The 21,888-nt window shown below is 44.0% G+C and overlaps 2 protein-coding genes and 1 pseudogene across 3 annotated transcripts in view; 1 reads left to right on the plus strand and 2 right to left on the minus strand.

The window, feature by feature from the left end:
• Positions 1-681: 681 nt before the first annotated feature.
• On the minus strand, positions 682-16,700 carry snx15 (sorting nexin 15). Its single transcript, XM_083639726.1, has 7 exons — positions 16,521-16,700; positions 15,357-15,513; positions 13,601-13,716; positions 12,333-12,612; positions 11,222-11,395; positions 10,392-10,589; positions 682-2,399 (listed from the first exon to the last, which is right to left on the minus strand). Exons 1-7 carry the CDS (start codon positions 16,617-16,619, stop codon positions 2,260-2,262), a joined length of 1,164 nt encoding a protein of 387 aa, XP_083495852.1. The 5' UTR covers positions 16,620-16,700; the 3' UTR covers positions 682-2,259.
• LOC310780231 (anoctamin-5 pseudogene) lies at positions 5,005-7,662 on the minus strand (annotated as a pseudogene). The gene has a single exon. The product of its transcript is annotated as an anoctamin-5 pseudogene (transcript).
• Positions 16,701-19,651: 2,951 nt separating the features above from the next.
• The window catches only part of rbm46 (RNA binding motif protein 46), a gene marked incomplete at both ends in the record, with an annotated part of 15,688 nt that continues 13,451 nt past the window's right edge, over positions 19,652-21,888 (plus strand). Inside the window, one exon of the mRNA XM_083640116.1 lies at positions 19,652-19,796. Coding sequence (XP_083496242.1) covers positions 19,652-19,796 — 145 coding nt within the window. The remainder of the gene's footprint in view (positions 19,797-21,888) is intronic.

The following is a 21,888-nucleotide window of genomic DNA, read 5'->3' on the forward strand; positions in this document are numbered from 1 at the left end:
AATTTGGCACGGAGGTCAAGTGTGTGTGCGTGTGTGTGTGTGTGTGTGTGTGTGTGTGTGTGTGTGTGTGTGTGTGTGTGTGTGTGTGTGTGTGTGTGTGTGTGTGTGTGCGTGTGTGTGGAGGTGTGTATTTGTGCTGATGCCAATTGGCTAAAAGAGAGCGGGTGGGGGGGTGGTGGGGGGCTATGCACATTTCTAAATGCAGGATGGCAGGGGCAGAAGACATTTGGCATGGAGGTCAAGTGTGTGTGCGTGAAGGTATGTGTTTGTGTCCATGCCAATTGACTAAAAGGGGGCCGGAGGGGATTTTGTAATACAGGGTGCCAGAGGCAGAGTAGGGTGGGCTGCCCCTGCCATCCTGCATTTCAGAAATCTGCATAATGTGGTCACAGCTATTGCGAATTTGTGCATGTTTTTATCTGTTGTGTTGTTCACACCTATAACAATTGTGACTTTCTCACCCCTCACTCTCATTTATCGGCATATGCTGCATACCTGTACGTATAATGTCAACATTTGTCATCAAACAAATGTGCATTTATTGTAGGTCAAATGGTTGTGGGTAAAATTATTCCAATTCTGGACAAACTAAGCCACACTTTCTAACGTCAAGAAAACTGATATTTTGTTGATTTAACTTAAATGTTTATTTACAAAACCAACATTTGTGCAAATTACTGATATAATTTACATACACATTATTCAACATAATTTAGAAACCATGTAAAACATTTTTTAGGAGTATAATATAAGGGATTAATCGAGAGAAAGAGCAAGAGAGAGTGAGAGACAGCGAGAGAAAGAGCTAGAGAGAGATGAGGGCTCTTTTTAATCACGTAATCCAGTAAGGTTACAACAGCATCCAATGCAAATGTTTTTACAGTTAGATTCCGGATATTAAAGGGATAGTTCGCATTTTTTGATGTGGGGTTGTATGAGGTACTTGCCGACAGTCAGTGTACTACATGCAGTAGAATGCAGCTGGCACGGTCCCAGTTTGGAGAAATGGAGACCAGCCACGTCAGGCAAGTAGAGCTCTCTGCTGAGTGTGAATGGGGTCACGAGCAAAAATGTAAAAAACAACAGAAAAAATACATAAAATGCTTCCATACTGCTCACCTGACTTAATCCTAGTCTCCACAAGCCCTGAGATGCCAAGTTGACTTGAAAAGATGTAATTTACACCCAGTTTTTAGCTGAAATCTGTACTGGAGCCAGGTGCTCAAGCTATGAGAAGAAGAAGTGAGGGGCCAGCTGCGCATGGCTATATTTCAGCTAAAAACTGGGTGTAAATTACATCTTTTCAAGTCAACTTGGCATCTCAGGGCTTGTGGAGACTAGGATTAGGAGCCAGGTGAGCAGTATGGAAGCATTTTATGTATTTTTTCTGTCGTTTTTTACATTTTTGCTCGTGACCCCATTCACACTCAGCAGAGAGCTCTACTTGCCTGACGCAGTCAGTCTCCATTTCTCCAAACTGGGACTGCATTCTACTGTATGTAGGACACTGACTGTTGGCAGTTTTCAAAATCAGATATTTCAGATATAAAAACGACTAAAATAACAACACACAGTCTGTAGTCTTAGAGTGTTAGCGTGTAACTGTGTGCGTGTGTTTTGTGTGTGAGCCAGACAGAGAGAGTATGTGTTTGGGAGTATGTATGCAGGTGTAATATCTTTTTCGTACCTGAATGAGTCTGTATATTGTGGTCCAAATGTGCCTGTATTCTCACTTACTGTAGTGTGTGTGTCTATGAACCTAACCTGTGCATTTGCTTGAGTGTGTGTCTATGTGTATATCATTACCCTGAGAGAAAGAGTGAGTGAGTGTGAGTGTGTGTGTGTGCGCTTGTATAGCTATACTGTAACTTAGTGAGGACCAATTTGAGTTTTATACCTGGGAAGTGAGGACATTTTAACAAAGTGAGGACATTTTGGCCGGTCCTCACTTTCCTCACCTTCAAAGGGCTGTTTAAAGGTTAAGACTTGGTTTTAATGGTTAGGTTAGAATTGGGTTTAGGTAAGGGTTAGTAGGGTAAGGGTAAGGGTTAGGCATTTAGATGTGATGGTGAAGGTTAGGGCTAGGGGCTAGGGAATGCATTATGTCAATAAATGTCCTCACTAAGATAGCTATATTGTGTGTGTGTGTGTGTGTGTGTGTGTGTGTGTGTGTGTGTGTGGGTGTGTGTGTGTGTGTGTGTGTGTGTGTGTGTGTGTGTGTGTGTGTGTGTGTGTGTGTGTGTGTGTGTATGCATCTATCTATGGGTCCTGTGCATGCGTGTGTGTAGGTGTGTGAGTGTGTGTGGGTGAGGAGTGTCTGTCGACTAACATCTCAGCATGTTTGAGATACTGGGCGGTCCTCCTCTTCACCGACTCCCTACGTGCCGGATCTGGATCTCCTTGAGAGGGAGAGAGAGAGAGGGGAGCGAGAGAAAGAGGGAGATAGCGAGAGCGATTATTATCATTGTTATCGTTGGTAGTGGTGACACAAATCTGTATGCTTCTATCTATATATAAGATGTAGTATGTGGGCTCTGTTTGTTTGTTTCAAGTTCTGTGTTCAGCCACAGCTATGCCGTTTTATGTGCGATCGGGCTGACACCTTCAGGGTGTGTAAATGGCACCCGTGCGGGTGACCTGACGGAGCCAGATTTTTTAATAAGGATAATTAGCTAATGATGTGATGTCATCAGTGGTGATGTCAAAAGTGATGTCATAAGGGAGCACACACACACACACACACAAGGAGGCATTGTGACAAGACTGATCAGTGATGTCACACACACACACACACACACACACACACAAGGAGGCATTGTGACAAGACTGATCAATGATGTCATGGGGGGCACACACACGCACATTGATGATGTCATCAGTGATATCATAATGGCACACCCACACACACAAGGAGTCATTGTGACATCACTAGTCTCGCTGGCCAGCCTCCTCTCCCTTCCGTCCGAGGAGTCTGGCGCCGCAGGTCTCCATAGTGGGATTGCGATGGGTGGCGCTTAGCGGCAGTGCCCTTGGAAAATTGTTTCAAACAATCCAACTTGCCATTTTCAGCATGTAGCAACGAGCTAGCGTGTAGGTTTCTGCCGTTAGCTTGCTAGCTAGTTAGCGTTGTTGTTTTCACTGAGGCGGCAGGGCACTATTTACAGCGACACACAGGGAGGAGGGAGCGGAAGCTGCTCTGATTGACATGGTCGGAGCCAATGACAGAGTTTGTAATAAGCCGTGAGCGGACATCCGGCTGCCACCGAAACAGTCGCTCGAATGGGAGAGCAGAGTAGAGCAGGGGAGGGTTTATAAAGATTCAAATGGGAGTGCTGCATTGGGTCAAGAAGACATCAATATAGGTTAGCAGAGTAAAAATCAGGTGCTCTTCCAGGATGGGGCATATATAGATACAAGATAAAAAATAGGTAGCTGTCCAGTGTGGTTGCAGGAAGTTCCCCAGGTGTTGAAAGCAGCAGAAGAAGACATCCGAGGCACTCTGAATTATATTAAAAATCCTTTATTCTACAGGAATACCAACGCGTTTCGACTCAAAGAGTCTTCATCAGGGTAAAGCAGCATCCGGCTGCCACTGAAACAGTCGCTCGAATGGGAGAGCAGAGTAGAGCAGGGGAGGGTTTATCCCAGTTATGGAGACCTGCGGTGCCAGACTCCTCTGACGGAAGGGAGAGGAGGCTGGCCAGCAAGACTATGACATCACTGATGCAATAACATGAGCAACACACACACACTCGCCAATAGGGCAGGCGAGGCCACGCAGCAGGCTGTATAAAATTGTATGAATTAGGCAACTTTAATATTTCATACTGCATGGTGCAGTAAAGAAATAATAACTTGAACTAACTTTGGAGCGCCAAATGTGTCGACCTAAACTTTGTACTGACTTGAGTTGACAGCCAATTAAATACTTTTTTGACAACTATTCACCCTCTTTCCTTTGCACTGCAATATATCTAAAGTATTCTTCCAATAAATAGTTATAAAAATAAATGTCTTTCTAAAATCTTAATCTCCAACTCTGTGGCAAACCGGTCTGAGCTGGAAAAGCTTCTTGGCAGCGGTGGGATTCGAACCCACGCCTCCGAAGAGACTGGAGCCTTAATCCAGCGCCTTAGACCGCTCGGCCACGCTACCAGCTGACAGCTGTCCCTTGAACAACTCAGAGGGGAGAAGGCGTCAGTGTTACCCTTCCCAGAATAGATCTGAGCTGGGGGAAAGGAGAAGACACTGAGGACGTCCAAACTAAGAATAGATAAAGGTGGTTACAAGCAATGTTCTTGGGGAATGGTTCTTGGGTTGATTGTTGGTTCCTAGGATAACCATTGTGCTATGTACATGTTGGGTGTATGGATATGTGTGATTCTTTAAATGTCTATTTAATATGGGTATTTGGATGTGTATATTAAGACTGTGTACATGCTGTATCTACATGTACTGTATCAGGTCAAAATGTACCTCAGAACAAAATGTGTAAAAAGAATAGCTGTAAAATCAAAATGTAAAAACAAGTTTGTCCTCCAAAGCTGGGGTGGGGGGAGGGGTGGTGGTGGAAGGGTTAAAAGAAATAATAGATAAACCATTAGAGTTGTACGATTTATGGCACAGCAACAGATGAGGCAGATATGTGATGTCTGTGCATTTAATTTAGATCTGTGTCATCCCATTGTTTGTGTTGCAGATAAGCACATCAGAAGGTGCAGTCACATAATGTACTATGACAAACTGATAAACAATGAAATACTTTTTTGACGACTATTCACCATAATTCATTTAATCCAACATCTTAAATTCTGGAAAAGCTTCTTCTTGGCAGATTGTCCATCACTGATGACATCACCAATTTTATATTGAGTGATGTCACTCATGTCACTCTTCAAGATGGCCATGCCAGTTTTTCCCTTGCCAAAATTTGGAGCATTATTTAGCCCCCTTCCCAACAAGCTAGCATGACATGGTTGATACGATGGATGCCTTAGGTCTTCACTATGACAACACTTTGTACTTTCTTGAAGAGCAGAACCTGTCGGGGCAGACCTCCGAGTTCGGTTCCGTGATGGAAGTAGCACTCAGCAGGAGTTTGAGCTTCTCCATCTCATAGTTATGCAGGTGCTTCTTGATCAGGTCGCGTTCCCGTTTGATACGGTCCTTCACCTCCAATGGAACGTCTGGGATCTTCCACGCCACAAAGAACTTCACCACAAAGACCAAGTGCTCCATGATAATGATGAAGGCTATTTTAGCTGCCAGGATGTGCCAGAACTGCATGGTGTGTGTGTAACGGTAGTCACGGTATCTGCAGGTGGTGATGACAGAGCTGTTATACCAGGTGGGGCTCTGCCCTTCCTCCGGCATGCTGTAGTTGGAGATCTGTGAGATGATGTACGTTGACAGGCTGTTGTTGATGTAGCCCTTCATGGTGGCATCTGAGCTGTAGGCGTACAGGTAGACCATACGGGGGATCATGTCTGATGTGAACGCCATGATGAATGCATTGGTGATAACAGACAAAATAGCAACCACGTTGAGGATCTCGTACCAAGCCCCAATGTTTCGGGCCTTAAACGCCACAGGGCGTCTGAACTGGGTGGTGAACTTCCAGGCATCCACCCTGATCTCCACAATGTTGTTGATCAGCGCCAGCAGTGGGGCCAGGGGGAAAGAGGCCACAAATAGAGTGATGAAGCCAAACTGGATCACCATCTCCAGGTATTCATAGAACAAGCCAAGCTGGCTGAAGTTCTGAAGGACATGGTCCTGCTCCCAGCGACTGCACCTGTTCTCAGGCTGGTGCCATCCCTTTCTGCTTCCCCACCAGTTACGCATCAGTGGCAGCAGAGCTTGCTTGATGGTCCCCCACAGTTGTAGCCCTATCATGATGATCTCTAGCTGTATGGTCAGCTCCATCAGACAGCCTGCAGGGTCACACTCCTCATTTCTCAGTCCGCTCCACTCGCCGAACATGTATTTGTATTTGCCAGGGTAACCCACAAATTTACCCTTGAAGAAAGCCAGATAGAAGCAAGAGGAGAAGTAGTTGACAAACTGAAACATGAACATCTTCGTGGTCAGCTTGTTCTCGTACTCTAGGTGGGTCTTGGGGATTTCCAAATCAGTTAGCCAAATGGCCACCCTCTCATAGTAGTAGTTGAGGATCATAATGATGACAAAGTTGATGCAGGAGGCAGTGACCGATGTTGCCAGCTGTGGAGTGATGAGGTTGCCCACCACCTGGACCTTCTTAGTCGGGCTCTCCTTCATGATACTTGCAAAGGCAGCAAACACGGCGAGTCTGTAGGCTAATACCCCGATAATACAGGCCACTATCAGACACAGCCACAAGAGAATGGTGGCTCCAGACAGACAGAAGCGTGCATACTTGCTGGTGAGGGGTAGATATGGCTCCATTTCCTGGGTAATGCTGTTGAGTCTCCTGCGAGTGCATTTGATTTCAAACTCGGGTCTCAACTGAAACTGCTGCTGTTCCTCTTCAAAGTTGACCAAGTCCCACTCGTACTCCAGCCGGGCCTGGTGCCGCTTCCAGAGCTCCAGAAACAGAGTCACCCAAATCCCCACAAACATGGCAAAGAATACCGTCGCCTCATTATCAAACAGATGGGAATGCCAGGATGAGAGACATGTAGAGTTGAGCTTCCAAAAGCCGCACTTTTTATCACAAAGTGGACACATGACGATAGTGCCTCCAATGCTGGGATCGCATACCTCTTTACTTGTTATGTTGTCATCATAAGTAAGCACTCCATAGATGAAGCATATTAAGCCCATGACGGCTGCAAAGGCCAACATCTTTGTGTAAAACCCCAGCCAGGCGAAGTAGATCCCAATCTTTTCCCCATAATACTGTTTAATGAGGTTAAGAGGCTGCTCTCTGAAGAAACAGGCAAAGCTGGGCTTGCCCCAGTACTTGTACAGATTGAAGCGCTCACTCTCGCATTGAGCATTTCTTGCTCCTTTCCCCAATCCACAATCATGAAGTGGGAAGGCTGCTGTGTAGGTCCCATTGCTGATTAATTGCTTGATTCCTTTCTTGTCCTGTTTGTAGGGACAATGAGCGAGGATGTAGAAGACTATTCTGTTTCTTGTGGAGGGTGGGAAGAATGTGTCCTGGTCATTGATTAGGAAAAAGTCAATCTTGCCCTTGTCAAAGGGGGAAGTCAAATAGTCAGGGTTGGGATGCTTGATGTGCTCCGGCAGGCGGAAAGATTGCAACAGCCCCCCCAGCAGGACGTCCTGAACGTGGTGGGGTTTGTCATTTTCCTTGAATGCAACGTGGATCTTCAAATCATGGGCACAGTTGGCTAGCACATCCCATGGAGCGTGGATCTTCAAATAGTACGTCTTGCGGTCAACCGAGCCTGATTTGTCCTCTGTCTCCAGCTGCAGCCCTGCCTTCGCAAGGTTGGCCTCAAACTCCCTCCTCTGTTCCTGTTGCTTTCCTCCATCCTTGTCATCTACATAAGACAGCACAAAGTCGATCCTGCGCAACCCGTCCCTGAAGAACACTGTGTCTTTATTTGGTTGTAGATTATCAGTCTCTGTATGTCCGGGCAGTGAATCTCCAGTTGAATTGAGACCATTACCATTCTTTTCATCTCCAGTCTGGGGATCCGTGGCGCTATTCATCTCAATCAAAGTTTCATACGTAGTAGCCTTTTCAATTATAAGTTTCATGGTGGCCGACAGAGAGGGGTCGCAGTGCCGTCACCTCAGGAAAAGTCATATATCACCAATGATTGTGATGCCAGCAGTGATGCCACTCGAGCAATTGTGATGTCACTGATGACATCATCACAATTGTGATGTCACTCTGCTCAAGTGACATCACTGATGACATCATCACAATTGTGATGTCATTGTTGATGATTGCATCAGACACTGATGAAGTCAAAGACATTGTGACACCATTAGTGATGCCAAAATCACCGATGATGTGACGTATGCATAGACATTGACACAACAGCGCAGGAACAGGAACAGTGGCATCACTACTGTAGTGATGTGATGTCATATATCAGCGAAGATGTTATAATGATATCATAATGGGGCGGGGGGGGGGGGTATGTTCTACAATCACACACAAATTGTGTTGTCACCCATAATGTCAAGATGTCATCAGTGTCATCAGTGAGTGATAAATCACTGATGGCTCTGTGCGTAAAGGATTTATGACATCACTGAGGATGTCACAATGGCTCCGCGTAAGTCATTTGTGACTGACACTGAGAATGTCAGACATTGTCAGTGATGTAATCACAGATCATGTCACTTATGCATAGACATTGCGACATCAGTGATTAAACAGTCATGAATGTAATGTCACTGTTAAAACATCTGTGAACTACTTGGGCTGTACACTTGATGCCAATGTACGTGGTGCAGGTATGCCATACTCCAATATCTACATGCACACACCACAAAATCTCACTACAACACAAGGATCACAATACAAATAAGTCCTGTGACTTTTTTTGTGTTCCTTGATGTTCTTTTGAGCATGTACTCTAATGTTGCAACCATGGAATTGTCGTTGAATTGTCAAACAAACTAATAAGTAAAATTGTGATGATGGCAATGATGATGTCATCAGTGACGTCGCTCAAGCAATTGTGATGTCATCTGTGATTATGTCATCAGTGATGTCACTCAAGCAATTGTGATGTCATCGCCCCCTGGTGGCCCACCGTCAAAATGTGACTCCGTGGTTTGTTCCACTTCGTGTAGTAAAGGAAAGGGAAACCTTATTGGCTGCGGTGGGATTCGAACCCACGCCCCCGAAGAGACTAGAGCACATTAGACCACTCGGCCACACTACCGCTGAACTTCCATTTTTGGGTTCACCCAAAAATGAAAATTCAGCCAGTATCTATCTACTCACCCCCATGCCGATGGAAGGGCAGGTGAAGTTTTTTGTACACAAAACATTTGTGGAGTTCAATGTAGCCCTCTAGAACTAGACCTTCTTCTTCCCCGAGCACATGCCTACAGTGAAAATCTCAGCTAAAAACAGTCTAAATGATGTATTTTCAAGTCAACTTGGCATTTCAGGGCTTGTGGAGACTTGGATTAAGCCAGATGAGCAGCATGGAAGCATTTCTTTTTTCACTACACGTTTGACAAATGTTTTGTGGACTAAAAAACAGATAAAAGCCTAGCTGATAATACATAACATTTGTGGGGGACTTCTCTTTTATCTCTCACCTACAGACCTAGAAAAGCTTCTTGGCAGCGGTGGGATTCGAACCCACGCCCCCGAAGAGACTGGAGCCTTAATCCAGCGCCTTAGACCACTCGGCCACGCTACCAACTGGCTATGGCAGCTCTTGACAACTCACTAGGAGACATGACAGGAGGCCAAACTAATAAGTGACTCATTTGTAATTTGCAAAAGATTTATGACATAGCCACACAACTGACTTACACTGGATAAGAGGGACAGCGACTACTACTAGAACAAAATAGCCTAGTGTTCATTTTATGTCGAGGTCACATACCACATTCGCTCTGCTGTGCAGTGTGTTCCATTTATCAGTGAGATAGTATCTTAGCAGTACATCCGGATGTGTACTGCAAAGCAAACGTGATCAATAAGTACTACAGTTATCAAGATAACTAGAATTTTCACATGCGCAAGTCTAGTTTATGTAGTGTGTTGCACTTTTATTGCGAGGGTTGTGTGAATGTGTGTGTGCTGATTCTAAATATAGCTGAATCGCTTGGTCTGACCAAGTAAAACTTTTTATAAGCATTTTACAGAATGTCTATAGATAAAAGAATAACGGATTAAATCCCTTGGTTCGTATGCCTAAACCGAAAGAGGGGGAGACTTTGGCTCTCTATAGCCTTTGCAGGGAAGGATTTATGACATCACTGACGATGTCATAGACATTGTGTCATAAATCACTGATCAGGGGCCTTGATTTTTATATCGTGTTACTTGAACTTCCTGTATTTTCGACACAAAATGGCAAATTGAGGTGGGATGAAAAATAGGTATGCTAATTACATGAAAACTTGCTGATTGCAAGATGAAATCTACACAATTTCAGATTTAATCTTGGCTTCCACTTTCTGGCTAAACTGCAAAGTAAAATAAATAAATATATATATATATATATATATATATATATATATATATATATATATATATACCACAAACCACAAAAATAATTATTTTCCCTAACTTTTTAACATTTGACAAAAAAGGTTTGAGTGTTCGTGTAACAGCCATTTTTTATTGAATTATAATCCCTTCATTGATCCCTCACTTTACGTACTCTCTTAAGCTGCACTTCTGTGATCAATATATCAGCAAACACATAATAGGACTGGAGTACCAACTCTGTCTTCCTCACCCTGTACTCCGGTAATCAGTATATCTACCGCCGTCCTGTATCCAAGTATAGCCGAACTGAATTCCCCCTCCTTCTCCTGCTGCATGGCTGTTGTTAGCTCATTGGCTGCTTGACTCAAGTAGTCCGCCTCCCCACCATCCGGATTGGCTAACGGCAGTGAGAACAATTCTGAGTGATCGCCGGAGGAATTGGATCCATCTGAAATAGAGAGAGAAGAGGCACCAGAGAAAGGGATATAAAAGTAGTCGTTTAAGGCAGTGGTTCTCAAATGGGAGTCCGGGGACCCCCAGGGGTCCTTGAGGGGGTTTCAGGGGGTCCCCAGCCAAAAGGGGGGTAATTTATTTTAAGTAACACAATGACTATTTTGGTCATGGTTTTATACACTTTCTGTAATAAAACATCTAAAAGCATCATATGGGGGTCCGTGGGACAAAATCCTATCAAATGGGGGTCCGTGGTCTAATTTTTGTCAGTTTAGGGGTCCTTCATGTGAAGAAATTTGAGAACCACTGGTTTAAGGTGCTGTGTGGAGCGTTACCTAATGAATGTCATGCTGTGAAAATATCTTTTATTTTGCATTCTAATGCTAATCCGAAAACGCTGGCTGAACATAAAAATGGTAAGAATACAATAAGCACAATCAAATATAATACATAACTGTATATGCAGCAGTAGTAGGAAATTAAGCTGCTGACAGGACGATAAACCACAGCACCAAAAGGCCATCATTTTTTGACAGTGACAAATTTCAAGATCTTACATAGTTTTCTAGAGGAATATGCTGACTTTATTGATGTGTATACGTATGTGTAGTATGCATTTATTTTCACCTTGTTTGCAGCAGGGATCGAAGATAGCCAAGTCGTTATCAGACAGTGGGGGCGGACCTTCCTCCCTGGGGGACGGGGCTTGCTCTTCTGCCACAGAGTCAAAAAGTGAATCGAATTCTTCCTGGGACTCTTGCGACTGGTGGGTTCTGGCTGGCGGCGGGTCAGGAGACAAGACTGGAGGTGAAGACGTGGACAAAGAGACAAAGACAAGACAGAGAGGGTGAAAAGGAAGGACAGCACAGAGGCCGAGGGCAAATCGGGTGTCTCGATTAGTCGGGATGGGTTGGTCTTCTCGCTGCCCCTATGTGCGACTGTGATAAGATGGGTGTACTTTTAACATAAATATCTCGCCTCGGGGTGCAGAGAGATGATGTTGTGGTCGACGACAACATGAACATTATGCCTGTGATGCTGTTGCAGGTACAAGCAGGAGAGTCCCACGGGTAATTTAAGCTGCTGACTTTGCTGATCATTTCTCAGTTCCTTCTGCTCTCTGGGTCCGTATTGCTGAGTTCCTCATTCTTAACATAGCAATGTCAAAACTGTACGACAGCCCCCTGAAGTGTGCTAGAGGACATAACCTTGATACCCCACAATGTCCCTTTCCTATGCATGCTTGTTCTACGGCTGTCCACTTGTCATCTTGTACCAATGTTATTAAGATCCATATCACTAATTAATCAATAAATCCAGAATAAACACAGGGCATAGCATCTCTCAACATAAACACACTGCCACACTATTATATGGGCCAGAAGTGATCGTTTTGAGGGGAAACTTTTGTATAATTATATATTTTTTTTTATTAAATAGTACCTTTAAATTTGTCAGTTTAATTTCTTTTTCAAATAAAATAAACAAAAAACATAAATTAAACATTTTCAAGAAGTTGCCGTTATTGTGCTGGTCACTGTAATAAAAATGAGGGCCGGTGTCATTGCCACAATATACTATTATCTGTTACTGTTCAATGATCCCTACTTTACATTTGCATTTTTCTGTATGTTCCGTGTATGGAGTTAAATTAGGTGAATCAAAAGACATCTTTGCATCACGCCAGAAGCCATCCTTTCCATTTCCATTCTACCTCTATGCTTTCCCCACTGTGTACCTCTGTCCTCCAGATCTGCATCGCTCAGCTCCTCTCGCTCCTCGTCTGTCGGAGAGCCTCCTAAATCTCTGTAGGCCTCAGCCGCCACCTCCGGCTCCCCCAGCTCCAAGCCCAGGTTGGAGCCCAGGTCCTGGGGTAAGGTGGGCGCCTCTGTCCCCTCCTCCTCCTCCGCGGGCTCGCAGTCCGACGCCCTCCGCTCGGGGAGGGGGATGAGAGGCGGGGGCAGAGGGCAGGTAGAGGCAAGAGGGGAGGGGTCCAGAGGCCTTGCGACCTCACCGCCCTGAGGGGAGAGAGGGGAGGTAGGGTAGGATAAATTGAACAAGAGGGAGCGAGGCAGAAATATGAGAGGATGAGAGGTTCAGATCATGATGAGATTTTCGATTTTCAACTAAATTGGCAATTTCTTTTAATCAATCAATCAATCAATCAATCAATCAATCAATGTTTATTTATATAGCACCTTTCCAACAAATCACATGCATTTCAAAGTGCTTTACAAGCAACTGACAAAATAATAATAATAATAGTAGGCCTAATACGAATAATTGATTGATGATGCACACCTAAAACAAGTTAAAACAATAAAAGGTGAGCAGTTAAGGTAATAAAAGATAAGTAATAATACAAATAAATCAAAAAGATAATAGTCAAATTAATAAAATATAATACAAGGAATAAAAATTGCGATAAAAATAGAATAGTCATGCTCAACATTACATTAAAATGTTGATAAAACAAGACAAAAAAATAAGAATGATAATAAATAAAATAAGTATGAATACTAAAGCCATAAAATTATAGAACACTACATAAAATACAGACTGAAAAGCTGAGTTTTTAGATTATGTTTAAAAATATCAATGTTTTAGCTCCTCTCAGATCTTCTGAAGGCTGTTCCAGCAGCTTGGATGCGCATAATGACTGAAAGCAGCATCACCAAATGTTTTTATTCTGCTTTTTGGAACAACTAAAATAATTGTTAAAAACAATTCCAGACAGGCCAACTTGCTCCCTTAACCCATTGATACCTGATGCAGCATTTGCGTGTATATCCCTCATTTGGGTGCGAAGACCTTAAGGTCTTAAAGGGATACACACACAAATGCTGCATCAGGTATCAATGGGTTAACCTATCTAAAATAATCTGGTGGTCCACAGTACAAATGGCAGCACTCGGGTCAAGTAGACTTTGTCTTTATGAATGTATGACTGGCAGATGTGTCCCTGCTGATGTGTCTTTATTAATTATGAAATCTAGAGTATCTCACTCTGAAGAAGTCTTTGAGCTGTGGGCTATTGTAGAGTGCAGGTATGTTGGTGGTGAACAGAAGCATGGCCTCAGCAGCCTTCCTCCTCTCCTCTATCACAGCCTCATCAAACCTGCCTGAAACAGAGAGACAGGGAGAGAGAGGTCAAACTTGCCTGAAACAGAGAGACAGGGAGAGAGAGGTCAAACTTGCCTAAAACAGAGAGACAGAGAGAGAGAGGTCAAACCTGCCTGAAACAGAGAGACAGGGAGAGGTCAAACTTGCCTGAAACAGAGAGACAGGGAGAGAGAGGTCAAACTTGCCTGAAACAGAGAGACAGGGAGAGAGAGGTCAAACTTGCCTGAAACAGAGAGACAGAGAGAGAGAGGTCAAACTTGCCTGAAACAGAGAGACAGAGAGAGAGAGGTCAAACCTGCCTGAAACAGAGAGACAGGGAGAGAGAGGTCAAACTTGCCTGAAACAGAGAGACAGGGAGAGAGAGAGAGGTCAAACTTGCCTGAAACAGAGAGACAGGGAGAGAGAGGTCAAACTTGCCTGAAACAGAGAGACAGAGAGAGAGAGGTCAAACCTGCCTGAAACAGAGAGAGATGGACCCATGAAAAAAATTAGCGGGCAGTAGAGCGTTCACCTACCGAGCTCGCTATCTCTAGAACCAGCTACCTCTTACAATCAGGAAAGTGAATTCTGTTGAAATCGTCAACTTTAGACTCAAAACCTATTTATTCTCGCAATCACACAGCCTACATTCGGGTTTTAAGCTGCCTTCACATGATAAGCAATCTTCTTTTCTCTCACTGCGAGGTAGAGCGAAGAAAGGTCCGCGGTAAGTCGGTCAAAGTTTAAATAATTTGAACTTTGAGCGCAGCGCATCTGAGCGGTGCGCCACAGCAGGGGTTGGGAAGCAGGGCCGTTTCATCACAAATGCACTGAAAGCATTAACTGACGCGCCTCATTTTACACATGTCAATTGATGCTCCTGTAGCGCACTGCAGCCAGCACATACCAAATACCAACAGCACAGAACCAGCAGCAGTATTTTGGGAAAAGGTCGCTATAGACCTTATTCGATAACCCCAGACGGCGCCATATTGTTGACATATTGTTTGATCCGATTTTTCTGGATGCAAATTTCAATGACCGATGAATAAAACGTTTGTTATCCCCGAGTTTTGAGCCCCTGTCAGTCAGAGGCTGTTGGAATCATCCTACCTGTCTGTCGTGCAGTCAGAGGGGAGAAAAAAGGCAGTACATCCAAGCCAATGTGTTTACAGTGATACTCAACCCGAGGCTCTAGAGCCACATGTGGCTCCTTTATGGGTAGTTGTGGCTCTTTTAAGTCCTACTTATTAAAATAAATAAATACATAAAAATCTACAAAAACAAAGGGAGGAAAGGGAGTTTTTTTTTGGATTGCGGATCTTTGAAAGATTCTTTTGTCAATGTGGCTCACTTTGTTCAGACAGTCTTGCTATAGTGTAGCATTATATTTTACATGCTTGCTAAATTTTACAATGCTGTGAGATTTGTTTGGGGACCACATGAGAGCGTGTGAGAGAGAGAGAGAGAGAGAGAGAGGGAGAGAATGATGAGGAGCTAATGGAATAACTCAAACAATCAAGTAACTCTAATTCAGTAAGGCAATACGAGCTATTGATGACCAAAAGAGACCGCAGGATGTGTGTGTGTGTGTGTGTGTGTGTGTGTGTGTGTGTGTGTGTGTGTGTGTGTGTGTGTGTGAGAGAGAGATTTTTTATACCAAAGAGCTGTGCGGGGGGGAAGGGAGGGAAGTCCTCCTGTCTTCTGAACAGGTTCCTGTGTGTGTAGGCCAGCTCCCCGTGCAGTTTCTTCAGCTCTGAAAACCTCCTCCACACAGCCACCTCCTTCACATCTTCTGGGCGGCGCTTTGACACAAACTATAAACCAGAGAGGACAGAGCAGGTTCAGTACTTCTCACTCTCAGACCAGACTGGCTTCATTTCAAAAGAAACGTCTGCTGCTTTGAGAAGTGTTATCTTATATCGAAGCCAGTGAAGCTGTTTGAAATGTATTTGAATTGACAGATAAACGGGACAGAGGGGAGAGGAAAGACAAGGAATGTGAGTTCATCAAAGAATTAAGGCAGAAATTAGGTTTATAATCCCCCAGCAATAGCATGAATAAGTGATCCCCTTTGATAGAGAGAGAGTGTGTGTGTGTGTGTGTGTGTGTGTGTGTGTGTGTGTGTGTGTGTGTGTGTGTGTGTGTGTGTGTGTGTGTGTGTGTGTGTGTGTGTGTGTGTGTGTGTGTCCAGACCACGGGGTATAGTCTGGTCATGGGGGTGCTAGGGCTCATGAATCGAATCACAAGTTCTCTCTGCTTCCCATGGGTCCTCACCCTGCCCCAGTACTTCATAATAAAAGAGACCTTGTCTGCCTGTCTGTCTGTCTGTCTGTCTATCTTGTTATGACCAACCGACTGATGGAATTTCAGTAAATAACAAGTCTAACTCAATGACTTCTGATTAAAAAATCTGACAAGAGTAGAACTTGTTACAACAGGTGGGTGCAACATGATAATAAACAAAACATGTGGGCAAGTCAAAAGATAATTAGCTTAATCACACAGAGGGAGAAACAGAAATTTAGCATAACACCACATACTATTGGGTTAACGTTACTAAAACAGAGAAATAAACAGAGAGAAAGGGAGGCATTAGAAAGAGGGAAAGAGACAGACAGTGTTTTTGTTTTCATTTGACACTTGCTTTGGCAATGTATACGTATGTTTCTCATGCCAATAAAGCCCCTTTGAATTGAATTGAGAGAGAGAGAGAGGGGGAGAGAGAGAGAGAGAGAGAGAGAGAGAGGAGAGGAGAGAGAGAGAGAGAGAGAGAGAGAGAGAGAGAGAGAGAGAGAGAGAGAGAGAGAGATATCGAACCAACCCTTGCTGTCACTTTGTACTCGGTGTGTCCCTTCTCGTGCGTGCGCGGCTCGGTGACCGTGAAAAAGCGGTAATACTCCTCTTTGGGTTTCCGAGACATGGCCGTCCTCCCTCGCCTCGGTAACAGACAGACAAACGGCGTGTTCCAGTACAGTCAGTTAACGCAGCTGTCAACGCTGGTTGGCCGCGCTCCGTTTGTTGTGAATTCTTCTATCAGTCCTCTACGCTCGCTTCCTGGTTCGTGACGACACGTGTGCGTCTGTACCGGTCTGTACCGTACGTATTCTAGTTACGTAACTTACGTAGTTGTATCGCTGCGCTCCGCATACTACTACTAGAGAGAGCTCTGCAGCATGCATGGATGTATTAAAAGAACGGGGGCAGCATGCAGTAAAGTGTATCCGACTGAAGCCGCAAAAGCGTCAAATGAGCCAGAATAACATTGGAACTTCTGGTTAAAACCTTCACAATAATGGTAATTAAATAAACTAATAGTCTTATTGATGCATGTTGCAACGTTTTTTGTGTGTGTGATCCGAAATAGTTACACAGAAGACATATAGAACACAGACAACTAAAGTCAATTTTAACACGTAGTGAGTCGACGACCCTGATTTTTATTTACCCAGTTATAAAATACTATTTTGAAGGTAAAAATGCCTAGCTTCCCCTATTCTGTCTGTTCTAACGGGCTTGATTTAGCTTTGTGATTAAGAATGCTTATAGGACTAGATGTTACAATCTAGTCCTATGAATCTATTAAATGAATTTTCCACGCCATAGAGTGACACAGAAGTCACAATGGTAGCCTAATAAACTGCTCCAGATTGGATTACCGAATAAAAACCCAGTAAAAGCAACATAAAAAAGACCTGAGCCCAATTGGGACTTCACTTGAGGAAATGCATCGCAGACAGTGAGTTGTCTTCAATTAGCTATTCAATGCGGGAGACAGTGATTAAAAGAAGATCTCTCCTCTCTCTCTCCATCTGTAAGACAGTGAGGAAGCTGGTGCTGAGTCGACGCGTTGCCAAGGCGACGGCGGTGTTGGGGCGTGTCTTCTCCTCCGTGTCTTGTCCTCTGTCCACCTGCCCTGCCCTGCTGGCTGTCTTGCTGGCCTTCCTCATCTGGACGGCCTCTTAAGATTTAACACACACACACACACACACACACACACACACACACACACACACACACACACACACACACACACACACACACACACACACACACACACACACACACACACACACACACACACACACACACACACACACACACACACACACGTGTGTGATTTACTGTATTAAGTAATTTACTGGATTAAGAATTATTCTATGCTATAACAACAATATAATAATAATAATAAAATATATTGTACTTTTCCAAAGCAAACTTACAAAATGCAACAATCAAACAATACTTTAAAACATTTGATAGATTTCAAAAAGCTATAGAGAGACTTATACATGTTTGATTTAAATTATTATAGCAAAAACATAATCATTTTTTGTTTTTATTTATCATTTGGAAACATAAACATACATAAACATCCACTTTTTAATAATTACTTTAGTATTTTGATACATAACAAACATCCATCTGGAGATGTATTTATAATGGTAAATTTAATTGAATCATTGAATTCATGTAGGCCTAAATGAAACACATTTTTTCCACAAGGGCAATATTACCCCGCCCTCCGTGTCCTAGTTGAACGTGCTGATTGGCTCAACAATGGGAATCACCCTGCTGTCAATCATAATCTCGACAGCTCATGTGAAGACGTGACAAGACACCAACAAAGCAAAAAGGGGGAAAAAGATTCTAGGCGATTTGAGCGAGAGATTCGCTGAGGGAAACTTCGATGCTGACACTGACACTACAGAGTAAGTAAGTACTGTAGACCTACTACAGAGAAAGCGTGTGTTGCCGACCGGTGAAATCAAGGCAGACTCGATATTGTTTTCGTTGTGATACAACAGAAGTGACCTAGAAATACGTTTCCCCCCGATCTCGACGAACTAACGTGAATGTACCGCTGTTAGCCTGGTGTTAGCTCGTGCAGCCAACGGGAGATGCTATGCTAGCTTCCCGCCGTGGTCACGTTTATCTCACCGGTGCTGTACTCGTGAGGCCCGGGGACTTCCACGACTGGGCCCCAGGGTCCCCAGACTACCAGAAAGAGTTCATCAGAAAAACGATAAACGGTTTGATTGAACTTTATAACGTCACTCTAGACAACATAAGCATACCGCTACTCTATTTACAGTTATAGGATTAGGATGACGTCAACGTTATAATGTTAGGCCTCACTCAACGCCATGAGTCTGGCGTTGAGGCTATTATAACGTTAGCTAACATTATGGGGTTGCTTTTGGACAAAATGGTAATAAACGGCGCAGGATCCATTTGGATCAATCGTGATGAAACAATTGCTTTCTTTACCCCCGATAATTACTAGCTTTTACTTGCGTGATGTTATCCCATTTGCACTATAAGTGCATAATGATAACATACATACAGTACAGGCTTACATTTGAGTTCATGTTTTACAGCAAACCAAACGTTGGTCAACCATAAAGATCCAGCAAAGAGTAACGTTAGTTATAGATGATAGATATATAGTTGTGTCCTGCCATAGTGTTTTTTAATGTTCAGTGTTTTAATGTTCAGTGTGTTAGCTTGATTGAAAGCAGATATTTGCGCATTGGTGACGTTGGAAATGTGTGTCTGAGAAGGTATGACAATGTGGGCAGATTGTGACAGTGGAGAGTATGTTAACATAAACACATGTTTACCCTGACAGTGTGGGTAGATTGTGACAGTGGAGAGCATGTTAACATAAACACATGTTTACCCTGACAGTGGGGGCAGGTTGTGACAGTGATGAGCATGTTAACATAAACACATGTTTACCCTGACAGTGTGGGTAGATTGTGACAGTGGAGAGCATGTTAACATAAACACATGTTTACCCTGACAGTGTGGGTAGATTGTGACAGTGGAGAGCATGTTAACATAAACACATGTTTACCCTGACAATGTGGGCAGGTTGTGACAGTGGGACAGTGGAGAGCATGTTAACATAAACACATGTTTACCCTGACAATGTGGGCAGATTGTGACGGCATGGATTCAGACTGTGAAGTCACCCCGGCCGTACCTGGCCTGGAGCTGTACCCCAGCGACGTGGCTCTGCTGGCCCTGATGGAGAAGACAGGCTACAGCATGGTGCAGGAGAATGGCCAGAGGAAGTATGGTGGACCGCCTCCAGGTGTGTGAGTCTGAGTGTGTGTGTGTGTGTGTGTGTGTGTGTGTGTGTGTGCGCGCACGCGTGTGTAAAGGCCACGATACACAGGCATATCTTATGGCCATGGAGGTAGACAGTATACCAACAAGAACCAGAATCAACGTAAAAATAGTCTGCTGTAATTTGTCGTACGTCAAAGTACTTTTTTAACACTCCGTTTCAGCACCACTCTGCTTCATACTCGCACTGTTACACACATTCACCCCTAGGAGCCACTATTTTCTATGTTTAGTAGTTCAGTACAGTTGACCATCTACATTGCTAGATAGTTTTCAGCATAGGTGTTTCTTGGAGCCTTGCCGACCGCAGCGAGACCCTTATATTCAGACCCTTATATTCGGAGGGCAGCTTGACGAGGGCGTCGCAGGTGAGTGAGTCCCCAGCAAAATCAGTCAATTGTGTGATTTCACTCGGATTTCAATGACTAGAAGTGAAGTTCGCCCAAGCAGAGAATGTACATGTAGTGCATATACTTGGTAATGATAGCTTTCACTCTCTCCTGTTATCGCCCCAACTACATTAGACTTGCGCTGTTGGCGTGTCGCTGCGTCGAGTCACATGATCACAAGATCAGCTGCGTCACATTTTTGCCGAGCTGCTCGCCAGCCGCGGTGCAGCCCTCGGTGCAGACGGCAGGGCGGCCTTTTTCTGCCTGTGTAAAATGATTGGGTTTTGATCTTTGTTATTGAATTTAAAAAGTGTCTTCACCAGACCATCAAACGCAGCTCACATTCCAGAAAGGTTTGGATGTAGGCAGGCAGCTATAGGACGAATCAGCGTGACGTCATTTGCCACCCAGAAATGCAGAACCCCGTGGCAGTTAATAGTACTGTATGAGTTATGCCAAACAAACGTTAATATCTCAAACACTATACATCACATCGCTTATATTTTGACATTCTGAGTGAGCGCAGAAGTAGCTCAAGAGTTTGATGTATAATATATGCAAGTTGTGTGAACTGTCGCAGTTTTTAAAGTGTAAACAGAGTTAGCCGGCTAGAGTCAGACACTCACACCTCGCGCCACTTGGGCTCCATAGGGTTCCATTGCCGTTGCCACCCAGTGACACGGTTTGTTTACCAAAATGCTGCTCGGCTGATCCCTCGTATTTCTTTTCAAGCTGCCAGCTGATTGGTTCCAGGCCTGTCAGCTGATTGGTTCCAGGCCTGTCAGCTCAGCTGATTGGTTCCAGGCCTGTCTGAGGAGAAATCCTGTTATCTGGCGGAAACAATCCAAATACCAAAGCTCCTGCTTCCATTAGGGCTGTGCGATTTTGCCTAAAACTAAAATTGACGATTTTTTTCTCTCAAAACTCGATTTTCGATTTCGATTTCGATTTATTATACTATTATACTTCTCTAAACATTTGTTGCCCTGCAGAGCTCTTTTCCCCCCTTTTTTCCATAATTGACAATTTACGCTTTTACTCTGAAGGTAGAACAACTCAACTTCCTGTTTTAGCTTGCCGCTGCTATGCTTAACTTCCTGGCTGTTGCTTGCTAACTTGACACTGGTGGATTTGCGTGTTCCTCCGTGAGATAATTATATTAGTGTCTAAGCGACCACCCGTGCTCGGAGTTATATCTGTACTAGAATAACACAAAGTCACAACAGGAATGCGTGGAACTGCGATAGCAGTTAGGGGGAAATTCAGACACACAGGGACAGGTGAGTCAGCTGAGGCAGCCATGAATACAGCCAATCTATCAGTACTCGGTGGCCTCACGTGTTGTTTTGTTATTATGTGAACTGGCAACGTTTCATCGTCCGGTGATAATGTCTGTGTTCGTGTGCGCGCGTGAGTGTGTTGTGGCAATCGTTATCTTGTAGGCTACAGCCTGCAGTGCAACAAGCTGCTTTTTGGTCGGAGGTGTTGAAATAAGTCCATTGTGCTGCTGTTTTTAGTAGCCAGTATCACAGCCTCTAGAGAGACTTTACACAAGTAGCAGCATGCGTACATGAGAGAGAGCCGCCCCGCGTAACGTACTTACCCTAGTTAAAGTGAAAATTAAAAAAAAGAAAAAAAAAAAACGATTTTACGATTTTCATTTTTTTA

Source organism: Poromitra crassiceps (assembly GCF_964638095.1).
Source record: "Poromitra crassiceps genome assembly, chromosome: 7".
NCBI classification, from domain to species: domain Eukaryota; kingdom Metazoa; phylum Chordata; class Actinopteri; order Beryciformes; family Melamphaidae; genus Poromitra; species Poromitra crassiceps.

Excerpts from the sequence above, each read along its gene's own strand:
- snx15 (XM_083639726.1), bottom strand. The coding sequence starts at position 16,619 with ATGTCTCGGAAACCCAAAGAGGAGTATTACCGCTTTTTCACGGTCACC. Across the intron at positions 13,717-15,356 it reads CCCCCCCGCACAGCTCTTTG|GCAGGTTTGATGAGGCTGTG; the intron begins GTATAAAAAATC and ends TCTCTGTTTCAG. Across the intron at positions 11,396-12,332 it reads TGCAGATCTGGAGGACAGAG|TCTTGTCTCCTGACCCGCCG; the intron begins GTACACAGTGGG and ends CTTCACCTCCAG.